At 45.0% G+C, this 11,767-nt stretch overlaps 2 protein-coding genes across 2 annotated transcripts; one reads left to right on the top strand and one right to left on the bottom strand.

The window, feature by feature from the left end:
- Window positions 1-699: 699 nt before the first annotated feature.
- Window positions 700-5,246, top strand: LOC139060261 (uncharacterized). The gene is made up of 4 exons (XM_070539357.1): window positions 700-1,151; window positions 1,790-1,905; window positions 2,334-2,536; window positions 5,145-5,246. The coding sequence occupies exons 1-4, from the start codon at window positions 808-810 to the stop codon at window positions 5,244-5,246; spliced, it is 765 nt and encodes a 254-aa protein (XP_070395458.1). The 5' UTR covers window positions 700-807.
- A 373-nt stretch (window positions 5,247-5,619) lies between these two features.
- LOC139059857 (uncharacterized) lies at window positions 5,620-8,575 on the bottom strand. The gene is made up of 4 exons (XM_070538319.1): window positions 8,264-8,575; window positions 7,528-7,674; window positions 7,186-7,260; window positions 5,620-6,921 (listed from the first exon to the last, which is right to left on the bottom strand). Exons 1-4 carry the CDS (start codon window positions 8,463-8,465, stop codon window positions 5,810-5,812), a joined length of 1,536 nt encoding a protein of 511 aa, XP_070394420.1. The 5' UTR covers window positions 8,466-8,575; the 3' UTR covers window positions 5,620-5,809.
- Between the last annotated feature and the right edge of the window lie 3,192 nt (window positions 8,576-11,767).

An 11,767-nucleotide genomic window follows, 5' to 3' on the forward strand; every position in this document is an offset into this window, starting at 1 on the left:
CATTGGGTGGAGGTTTGTGTAGTCAGAATTTTGTCCAGATTGTCAGAGTCGTTTCCCCCGCCACCCGGCGTAGTTTGGGAGTCGATAGGGAAATGCTGATGAGGAAGTGATCACTTCGTAGATTTTCATCGTGAGGAGTTCCGCCGTATAGAACTTATTTTCTTCAGTATGACATATATACAGGTGTTGTAGTTTGGGCTAGTCGGTAACGGTTAATTTCAATTATGTTCGCCGCGCACATATCGTACTAAGGAAAAAAAAAGAAAAGGCTGCGCTCTACCACTCTGTCTGTCCTTTATTCCTTGGTTGCGTGCGCCGTAAACAACATTAAATGACATACTTGAGGCGAAAAATTCTTCGTATGATTTGTGATGTGTCCTAGAGGTGCGTATACTTTATTTTAACATTGAGGTGTCACTTACTACATGTACAGTGGTGAGCAGCCTTGTCTAGAGCGCGCCGACTATGCTCTGCGGAGCAAGTCAGCGCCACCTAACGTTACGCACTGGGTTTGAGTTATGCGTCCCGCGCGCATGCGCGGCAGAAACAGAGGCATGCCTGCTCATCGCTTCCTTGTCCAGCCACCGCCTTGCGAGTTCGTTTCGTGCCGCGAGGGGCGCGCTGCCTGCAATCCGCCTTTTGCGATGCATTGTGGCGCCACTGTGCGGTGGCCACGAGAAACGATTTGGCAGGCGTCGCTCTCGCCGCGACAGACAGCCGCCGCACGCGAGACACGTGTGCAAGCAAGCAGCGTGTGAGTGAAAACCGCAACAACGTGTGCGCACAGTTTGTCGCCGTCCGCTAGCCATGGAGCCCGCTGGTGACTGCTTTGTACCTGGAGGTTTCTTCAGCGTGACGAACGGCTGGAAAAAGCGCTTCGGTAACGTCAAAATACCCACGGAAGCGCAGCTCGAAAAACACATGGTGTCGAGCGGAGCGCGCTTCGCGCGACAGCAAATGAAAGGAACGATGTTCCAAGAAGAAGGATACGTGCGCAACGTCATGTACAACGACGTGTCAGCAGAATCCACGTGCGGACTTTTGCGTAGTATCTGCCTACCGTCAATGAAAGGCGGCTATTACATCGTGCACGCCGCGATTTCCAAGGCGTCGGGCTACATCCTGGCTGGTCATTGCCTCTGCCCCGCAGGGTGAGCAAGCTTTCTATTCTACATCTGGAGCGCGACCTGCATGAACCGCGTGCTGGACATTTAAGTCTGATGGGTTAAATTTTGGAATTCATAACTATACCGGCCCTGCCGTTTTGGGCTAGCTGTTTGCTTATATAAAGGTACGGTTGCTTAAATGTTCAAAAAATACACATACTGTAAATGAAGAAAGCGGGGAGTTCTTGTTTTTGCGCATTTGCATGTATACCGATCGACACGGTCGTGCAGCATACCAATTTGCACTTGTCTGCGACCGTACACAGCCTTGGATTGCCGGTATCACACAGTACACTATTTAGAGCCATATAACGAGAATGACTTCCAAGTTTGGCTGTTTACTGTAAAACCGCTAGTTGTACCTAACTTCGTGCCGGCATAGCTGTCTGACAAGCCGCATCGCATCGTTCAATGATGCTGTTAATGTGTGCACATGGTGTTACAAGGCCAACGCGCGAGTGGTGGTGTGCGGCTCATGTCTGAGATCGGCGCATGTATTTCACGTTGAGTGACGTGAACTTAAACCCGTTCTTTCGAATTCATAAACACTTGATCCCATCTTTTCGTTGATGAATACCTGTTGAGCATGAAAACTCATCTCCTCTTCCATTTTATTCTTGCAGCCTGAGCGGCACATGCCAACATTTTGTTGGGTTAATCCTTCATGCCATTCACTTGGCGCAAAAGGATGCGGCAACGTGCACGGAAGTTCCATGTGCTTGGATTGTTCCTGCCCAAGGTAAGAATGCTACTACTTAGCAAGCATTAGTTAACATAGGAGGCGGCAAAAGTGCCTAAAAAATCTGTGATCACACTTCCGGCCCCTTTCTGCAAACGGTTCTTTGTGGCACCGTGTTGACCATTTAACGTGTTGTAAAGTTTGCATTCGTGGTAGCAGCTGTTGAATATCAACTCATTCACACAGCTACATTGTTTACAGCGTACATGAGTATTGGTATGTGGACAAATATAGGCTACTGGTTTTAATTAAGAACACATATTGGTGTCGCTTCATAAATTATTAACTACAAGACCTGCATAGAGAAAAAATAATCCCAAACTGCAACATTTAATTTTCTTACAATGGATGTGGTCGTTGGCTAAACATCACAGGAAGCACTTAAAATTTCGTTATTGTACTTGTACAAACAAAACTTTTTTTTTCAGTCAAAAAGCATGAGCCACCTCTGCCTCTGCAAGACATCACTTTTCACACAAGGAAACATGAAGGTGCGAAAAGGCGGCGGTTTGATCCACTGCCAGGGCTCTCACCGAGTGACCCATCTCTGCTTGCTGCCGATCTCGAAAAGGTGGCAGCAAACTGCCTGCTTCTCCGTTATATGAGCGAAGAAAACTCAGGAGAATCACTTGTAAGTGCTACACTTAACTCTGCATGCTTGTGATCTGTTAAAATAAGAGTTAGCAGTGTTCCATCAGCATGTGACGACAGACAGGAACAGTTTGAGAGCCCCTTTTACTGTGCTTTTATGCGAAGTACAGTTTGCATCAGTATAACACTAATGTCAGTAGTGTTTATATACGGTGACTTTCTTTTTTATATCTCACTAAACAATCTGCAAGCTTAGCAATGAGATGATGCAGCAAACCTGTGATGTAAGTCTTGGTTAATTGAGGCAACTAAACCTCTTTAAAGCCAAAGTTATTTTAAAAATTCTGGCAGAACCTATCTCGTGATGACTGAAATAATGCGAGAGCATTCATGCACATACACACTGTTAAACTGACACAAACATCTGTTCAACTTCCATTCTATAGCTTGTCTTGTCCATGACAGCAGTAAGGGACTGTGAATTCCAAAGTGTGATACATTTAAGGGCTTTCAAATGCTGTGTGCCTTTACAAATGACAAGACCTTTGACGCCACCTGTAATACTGTAGGTATCAAGTCGGTGATGAACTCCCCAGTGCCTGCTTCATAAATTCTTATAGCCACATGTGATTCACATAATTATCATGCGAGACTGTCCAATCACCTGCAACTTATGCAGCAAAGCATGTGAGTATAGCATGCTGGGCAAGTCTTATTAAATTATCTGTACATAGTTTCCTTAGTTACGTGTATTAAGTGTCCCTTGATTTTTCATACCATGCTTTATAGCTGAATGGAATAACTTCTCTACACAGAGCTGCTGAACCTAATTTTAAAGAATTTTAAATCTTGCGTTGGCATATCTGATGTGCATTGATTACTGTTTACCTCTACGTATGGCTTGACTTTTTTCTATCCCCTTCTGCAACATGCACATTATTGCACTTTCATATTTACATTTGCTCTTGATTTACAGCACATGTTAGCACGAGTTCATGTCACTGCATCTGAATGTTTTTTTTTAATTTTCTAATGCTAGTAAGCTTGTAGTTTGCTTACTTTCAAAACTGTTCTTTGCTCATCCTGAAAGAAGGCATTTAGAGTACGAATAAATAAAATGTGAAAAATGATTCAGAAGTACAATACTGAGTTTGCTTGTTTAACAACCATGCGCAATAAGGCATGCCAGGTATGAGACCACAATCTGAACCTATTTTGTTGCGCTTCTCACCACTGGCGCAATATGATGCTGTCAAAGACCTGTTTACAAAATCCTCAAATCTTTACTATGCTGCTTCGTATATTTCAAGCTGCACTACTATTCAAGGTAGTCACTAAGCTAACATTTGCATGTTATCTGCGCTGTCTAATGTAAAGCACTATATTCCAGGATGAACACACTCCCAGTGAAGTGGCACCAGAAGCTTCAGACACTCCACTGGTCCCAGACATTGAAGACATCCACAGTGAGACCTGTCAAAGACTCATACAAGAGAGGTTTGACGGTAAGAAAGTCCACTTCCTTGTTTATTACTTTTTTCGCAACTTTTTGTCTTGGCACGTGTCATTCTGAGGCTGTCTCATTTATATAAGAATGCCCACCTATGTCTCTGGGCATCACCTTCACAAGTATCCCACTGAGCAGCAGATAATGCAGCAGTCACTTTTAGACTTAGTGTCTTGTCATTTCTTAACTTTTACAGGGCTGTCGCATAACTCGATGTGTGTGAGCACCCACAGGGTCCTCAAACATATCTGCTTCATCTATGGCATGTTTGTGAAGCACTGTGTGAATGTATAATGGATGTTCCTTTAGCATGAGTCCATCACCTGGATTCATGCACGGCATTTGTCATATATATATGTTGACTGTGTTTTAGCAGAGCATGGAATTGAAAGCATGCACATTTGTCTTGCTCTTCTTGTTTTTAGGCATGTTTAAATACTTGCAATACTGAACCAACTCTACGATTTAGCTATGTTGACCAGCATAATTAGCAAAAAAAAAATAAAACATAATGAGCACATGCAAGTTACAAGCTGCAGAAAAATTCTTATGTCACTGTGAAAGTAAGCTGTACAATTTTGTAGGAGATTAGTATCTACCTACATTTTAATCGTTGCAATATGCAGTTGTGTCATTTGACACAACCTAAGTACTTTAGCCTCTTTGAGTAGGCCTGTAGGGGTTTCTTTGTAGGAGTAAATAAAAGCTAACCTAATGGTATTAAGTTTCTGACAAGTGATTCAACATAAAAGAAAGTAAGGCGTGCAAACACCAACAAGAGAACTAGACAACATGGCATTTACTTAGTTTGGTTCTCTTGTATCCATGTTTGCATGCGTTACTTTCTTTTAGTGCGATTCGCTACCAACTAGCTGAACTTTCTCTCATTTTAAGCTTCATTTCTAGTACACTTAGCTCCTATCTGCAGTGTTTGTGTTGTCTGGTTCTCTTGTGTCCATGTTTGCACCCCTTACTTCCTTCCACGATGAATCCCCACCAAATAGCTCAACATTGCCATGACAAGTGATGCTTTGTTGACGTCATGCTACTTCTCATTGCTTTAATACAATGTAATGCTTGCTGTACGACTTGTAAAACGGATTCTAAACCTATAAATTAACAATACTGTTTTTTTTTGCAGCTATACAGGCCCTCTCGGTGGACAGCAGAGCAGTTGTTCTCGAGTCAACGATTGGACAGGCCGCAAATCCAACCTGGCACATGGAGCGGATTGGTCGGCTAACTGCCTCAATGTTTAAAAGAATTGTGTGGTGTTTGTGTAGCTCTGCGAACATTAGTTGCATGTTTTGTGCTAACTGTTGCAGCGTTAACGAATGAGTGCTGGAGGCGGTACTTTGTTGCAGTGATGTTTGTGGTGGTGATTTGGAAGTGTGGTCCGCAATTTGTATTGGTTGCTGTGATGTGCTGTTGTTTGCCGTGCGCTTAAAAGCTTCAAACTCGGCTCGTAGCTCGGCTAAACTGTTTCGAAGTATTTTGTTTTCTATGGCAAAATGAAAAGAAATAGCATGGCCTAAGCAAATTGTGTAGCATTGGTGATAACTATAGCCGTTACGTCTATAGACATAACAAAATAAATGTGCAGTGTACATGGAAGATAACCGAAAAAGCAGTATCATTTATTTAGAGATGGAAAATACAAATTTCCTCAGAAGGTAGCACAGTAGACAGCGTCGTCGTAAGTACACGTGATATAGTATGAGAGTACACTGTTGTTACACAGTCTGGTCTCTTCTGGTCATAAGCATGGTAAAGGAGGCTCATTTGAAGTAGAGATGTGCGAGCTGGCTACTTGTTCTCATTATTGATTGAAATGATTGGCTGTAGAAAATTGCACAAAAAGGCGCAAGTCCTAAAAGTGCTGTCAATAATGTCGAGCATGTTGATTGGCAGTGGTTTGTCTAAAAAATGAAATTCTTTGATACGTCTTATGACTCGCTCAACATGGATCCTAGCGCCAGCTATTTTTCGGGTGGCAATCACGTCACTAGCTGACAATTGGTTCCCCATTTTAAATGGTGGCATGTGGATTTGAATAGATGGTGGAAAAACGCCCTCCAACCTAAAGCCTTTGTCGACCATCACACCGTCCCCCGCATCTAATAAACCCAGTAGGCCCGATTTTTCGACAACTTCGCTATCACTAACATGCCCACCCCACAAATCTGGCACAAATGAAACGTAGCCATCTGGTGTTACCCCAACAAGTGCTTTGAACTTGTTATAATGCTTGTACGAGGAGAAAGTATGCCTCTGTGCCTGTAGTTTTGAAGGTCTTTGGATTCTCACCTCTGTGCAATCAAGGATGACTCTAGTGTTTGAGAAGTCACTGAATGCCATTGGCATGTGCCGTTTGATCTCTGCTAATGTGGGAAACCTTGTCAATGCTGAGAGCTCTTTATCGAGAAAAATTACCCATGTACAAAAGATGCGACTAAGGCATGACTGAGAAATTCCAAAGATTCGAGCCACTTCCTTGGCACAAACACCAGTCCTGAGCCTATACAGCACCATGAAAAGTTCTTCGCGCTTGGAGAGCTGTCTTTCCTTTGCTTGTGTTTTTCCTCCATCCCAATAAACCATGCGTTCTGCATTTTTTTCAATGTGCTTAAAGAGTGCTTCAAACTGTTCCTTACTTTGCAGTCCTGTATAAAACTTAAAAGACGATTTGTGAATAGTATCCACAGAAAACGTGCAGCGTTTTAGCTTTCGGCATTGCAGTTCTAGATCCCTGACTTTCCGTTGTAATGCCACATTTTCAGTTAATAGGTGGTCAGTGTTCTCCTCTCTGCTTAAGGGCGTTGGCTCTAGGACCTCCTGTGGCTCAGTGAGCATTGGGGATGTTGCAAGCAGCAAGAGTGCATCAGCTGCTCCTTCCTCGTCGAATGAAGAGTCTGCACCTGCATTTGCATCAACAAATGCAATAAAGTGACGCTATTGCTTTAGACACAATTCATTGAACACTGACATTTACTCTGAGCATTCGCACTTTGTGCGGAGTGCACTACTCTAATGACCTGGTCACCTGAAAGCAAATTATGGATAATTCATATGTCGCAAACGTGCAAGACTCGCAATGAGCAACATAAGGTGAGCCTCGGAAAACATTTCCAGCTGCATAATGTGACAGTGTGCTTGCCATTAGTTCAAAAGCCACTGCTCACCCTGAACACAGGACGTGTCTGGTTCCCCATCACTGAGACCTTTACAAGTTCCTCCTTGACCTGAAACCTCTGTACCTGTGACGTAAAGTGAGTAATAAAATAGTATGAGTACACACAAAAACGCATGACTCGGATAGGGCATGAAGTGTAGTTCTTAGGGCAAATATCACGTTTCACCACTGCATATATTCCTTTATAGTGTGCCATAGTGCTTGGCGTACATACACAGGCAATGGGGAGGCCAACAGAATGTCAGTTTGCATACGTGTTTTACCCACATAAAGTATATGTACACCTACAAAAATGCCAGAAAATGGCCAGCATGCCCGGAACCGGTGATACCTGCTGTTGGTGGAGCGCCTGTTTTCCTCTTGGAACGCGCCGCGGTACGAACATGGCGGTCGACCGCGTCCTTCTTTCTGAACTGGTCTGTATACACGAACAGCGTCGGTATGAAGTCCGGATGTCTGGGTGACAGTGAAGGTGCCCCTGGAATGTGTCCGTTACACAATAAGACGCGCCACTCGACTCCAGAAAGCGCAGCACGGGAAAATGAGCCATAGTACAAACCGTACTACATCGCTATTCGCTAAACGAACATAAGCTTTCTTCAAGAAATATTACTATACTCGGTGTCGACAAGAATGATGAAACGACAAATAGCAGCGATTGCTAACTAGCACCATCAGCTACTTAAACAGTGCACGCCGTTTCCAAATCTGCCCGGCAGTGCAGGCGCGCTTGGCTCCAACAGATAACTACGCCGACATCACGAGCACTCGCTGAACGCTTATGAAGTAGTAAAAGTGTGCACGGTGTAAAGTTGCTAAAGACGGCGTTCTAGCGGCGGCCGCACAGAGATGACAGCAAAAAAACAAAGTAAAGCACAACGCGGCGGCCGCACAGAAATGACGACAAAAAACAATTAAAAAAAATAAAGCACCGCGTTTCACTCGGCCGGCTCGCGCGAGCAAGAGATCGTTCGTTTCGCTAGCTCAAACACATTTGCGTCTTTCTCGAGATTATTCGTATGAGTCAGTAACGACAAAAACAGAGAACTACGTATGTGGATGCATACCTGTCACAAAGTGCTTCCCGCAGAGTCGAGATGCTGCTGACGGCTGCCATGGACGCCCTTGCGCATCCTGCCGCTTCACAGCCCTAATCCAGGCTTCACGGCGCTGTCGATCTCGTTTTACCGACGGAAATCGGAAAAACCGCACTGTCCTGCTGGGACTGTCACGTGAACTGCAGCCGTACGCGACACACGACATTGGCATCGCGCCAAATTTCGATGTCAATATGTTAGGAAGGCGTGCCGTGCGCGCGGCAGCGAGAATAGCGCAGCTGAGAATCGCAGCGCCTGCCCCGGCCGTCCGCCGTCTGCTCTAGCGCCTGCCAAATCGCTTCGCTCCTCAGCCGCTAGGGCACTGCGCATGCGCAGTTCGGCGTCGCAAAAGGCGGATTGTGACGCTGTGACGGCGGTGAGGGTGTCGCCATGCCGCCGTGTTTCAAATCCTCAGATCTGTATGGATGCCAAATGCGGTGTCACTTGGAGCTAGCTGATAACACATCGCGACGACACGTCATCACACAATATGCTTGCAACGCATGGTGCGTGGTGGTAACGCTCAAACCCTATATATACTGTATACGGACAAGACGAAAATAGACACCAAACAACCATATAGGCCCAATTATCGCACTCTTAGCCTGGTCTGCGCCTGAAACGCGTGATCACCCGCTATCACTTAGACGTGCATCAGAAACGCGCGATCACCGATAACACTTGCACTTGCTTGCCTAGCCGCCCCGTGACTCGCGCGAAACGTTGGTTTTCCGGCCGCTGTTATATCATTCAGCGCGGCCCTGGCGGACTGAAGCGCAAGTACTGAGGCCGAGAACCCACGAGCAGGCACCGCTTTATTTTCGCCGCGCATGCTTCTGAGACGCATAGCTCAAACCCAGAGCGTAACGTTAGGTGGCGCTGACTTGCTCCGCAGAGCACCGTCGCCGCGCTATAGACAAGGCTGCTCACCATTGTACTAACACAGAATGAGGTACCACGTGTGGTGTGTGGAATCCTTGCTTTGCATCTTTAGGGCTTAATTTTCTATTTTCTTTCATATATTCATGCTTGTCTAGGCGTTGTATACGGCCATTCTGGAACTGCATTACAGAAAGTGCATCTTCTATACGCACGTTTATGCATCATTAGTAGTTTCCGTACGCAAAAAATATCATTTTTTCGTCATTCGGCTTGCCTGTTCTGAATTGTGAAAATTTCATGGGTTTTGATATTTACCAATGTATTCTCAGAATGCGCCTGTCTCCTGCCTAAGACAACGCTCCTACCTAACTTTTCTCCCACGTTAGCGTGGTATGCGAGGTGGCACGGATTCAGCTATCTGGGCGAAAGCCGGCCGCTAGTGACGTAGCTGACGTCATGTCATGTAACGCGCATGCCTGAAACTTTTCTAGGTGGTGATGTCTCAACCGCTCCCCCAGCGCGGCGTGACAGACAGTAGCATAAGTGGAACAGTCGAAGGGAGAGGCAAACAAAGTAATCCTTAAGTTGACCAGAGTGCGCGTCGGTACGTTGGTAATGCATAGGAACGTTAAAAAGCGCGAACTGTACACGGACGAAAAAGTTTGTGTGTATATGTGCCCTTTTCGTCCGTGTAAAGCTTTTCTATCGAAAGCTTCTATGAAGACGTGGAATCGGCGATGGGTAGAGTGAAAACAAAATACACTATACTGATGGGCGACTTCAATGCCAAGGTAGGCAAGAAGCAGGCTGGAGACAAGGCAGTGGGGGAATATGGCACAGGCACTAAGAATAGCAGGGGAGAGTAATTGGTAGAGTTTGCGTAACAGAATAATATGCGGATAATGAATACTTTCTTCCGCAAGCGGGATAGCCGAAAGTGGACGTGGAGGAGCCCGAACGGCGAGACCAGGAATGAAATAGACCTCATACTCTGCGCTAACCCTGGCATCATACAAGATGTGGACGCGCTCGGCAAGGTGCGCTGCAGTGACCATAGGATGGTAAGAACTCGAATTAGCCTAGAGCTGAGGAGGGAACAGAAGAAACTGGTAGATAAGAAGCCGATCAATGAGTTAGCGGTAAGAGGGAAACTAGAGGAATTCCAGATCAAGCTACAGTACAGGTATTCGGCTTTAACTCAGGAAGAGGACCTTAGTGTTGAAGCAATGAACGACAATCTTGTGGGCATCATTAAGGAGTGTGCAATAGAATTCGGTGGTAACTCCGTTAGACAGGATAGGAGTTAGCTATCGCAGGAGACGAAAGATCTGGTCAAGAAACGCCAATGTATGAAAGCCTCTAACCCTACAGCTAGAATAGAACTGGAAGAACTTTCTAAGTTAATCAACAAGCGTAAGACAGCGGACATCAGGAACTATATTATGGATAGAATTGAACAGGCTGTCAGGAACGGAGGAAGCCTAAAAACAGTGAAGAAGAAACTAGGAATTGGCAAGAAACAGATGTATGCGTTAAGAAACAAAGGCGGCAGTATCACTACTAATATGGAGGAGATAGTTCAAATGGCTGAGGAGTTCTATAGAGATTTATACAGCACCAGTGGCACCCACGACGATAATGGAAGAGAGAATAGTCTAGAGGAATTCGAAATCCCACAGGTAACGCCGGAAGAAGTAAAGAAAGCCTTGGGAGCTATGCAAAGGGGGAAGGCAGCTAGGGAGGATTAGGTAACAGCAGATTTGTTGAAGGATGGTGGGCGGATTGTTCTAGATAAACTGGCCACACTGTATACGCAATGCCTCATGACCTCGTGCACACCGGAATCTTGGAAGAACGCTAACATAATTCAAATCCATAAGAAAGGGGACGCTAAAGACTTGAAAAATTATAGACCGATCAGCTTACTGTCAATTGCCTATAAACTATTTATTAAGGTAGTCGCAAATAGAATCAGGAACACCTTAGACTTGTGTCAAGCAAAGGACCAGGCAGGATTCGGTAAAGGCTACTCAAGAATAGACCATATTCACACTATCAGGTGATATCATCAGATAATAGAGAAATGTGCGGAATATAACCAACCCTTATATATAGCTTTCATTGATTACGAGAAAGCATTTGATTCTGTCGAAACCTCAGCAGTCATGGAGGCATTACGGAATCAGGGTGTAGACGAGCCGTATGTAAAAATACGGAATGATATTTATAGCGACTCCACAGCCACCGCAGTCCTCCATAAAGAAAGCAACAAAATCCCAATAAAGAAAGGCGTCAGATAGGGAGATACGATCTATGCAATGCTATTCACATCGTGTTTACAGGAGGTATTCAGAGACCTGTATTGGGAAGAATTGGGGATAAAGGTTAATGGAGAATACCGCAGTAACTTGCGATTCGCTGATGATATTGGCTTGCTTAGTAACTCAGGGGATCAATTGCAATGCAAGCTCACTGACCTGGAGAGGCAAAGCAGAATAGTGGGTCTAAAAATTAATCTGCAGAAAACTAAACTAATGTTTAACAGTCTCGGAAGAGAACAGCAATTTACAATAGGTAGCGAGGCAGTGGAAG

This window comes from Dermacentor albipictus, chromosome 5, assembly GCF_038994185.2.
Source record: "Dermacentor albipictus isolate Rhodes 1998 colony chromosome 5, USDA_Dalb.pri_finalv2, whole genome shotgun sequence".
Taxonomy (NCBI): Eukaryota; Metazoa; Arthropoda; class Arachnida; order Ixodida; family Ixodidae; genus Dermacentor; species Dermacentor albipictus.

What these genes read in the sequence shown, in the direction of transcription:
- LOC139059857 (XM_070538319.1), bottom strand. Translation starts at nt 8,465, where the DNA reads ATGCCAATGTCGTGTGTCGCGTACGGCTGCAGTTCACGTGACAGTCCC. An exon ending in CGGGAAGCACTTTGTGACAG is followed by an intron (nt 7,675 to 8,263) that starts GTATGCATCCAC and finishes GACACATTCCAG; the next exon opens with GGGCACCTTCACTGTCACCC. An exon ending in AGACACGTCCTGTGTTCAGG is followed by an intron (nt 6,922 to 7,185) that starts GTGAGCAGTGGC and finishes ATGCAAATGCAG; the next exon opens with GTGCAGACTCTTCATTCGAC.
- LOC139060261 (XM_070539357.1), top strand. Translation starts at nt 808, where the DNA reads ATGGAGCCCGCTGGTGACTGCTTTGTACCTGGAGGTTTCTTCAGCGTG. An exon ending in TTGGATTGTTCCTGCCCAAG is followed by an intron (nt 1,906 to 2,333) that starts GTAAGAATGCTA and finishes TTTTTTTTTCAG; the next exon opens with TCAAAAAGCATGAGCCACCT. An exon ending in AAAACTCAGGAGAATCACTT is followed by an intron (nt 2,537 to 5,144) that starts GTAAGTGCTACA and finishes TTTTTTTTGCAG; the next exon opens with CTATACAGGCCCTCTCGGTG.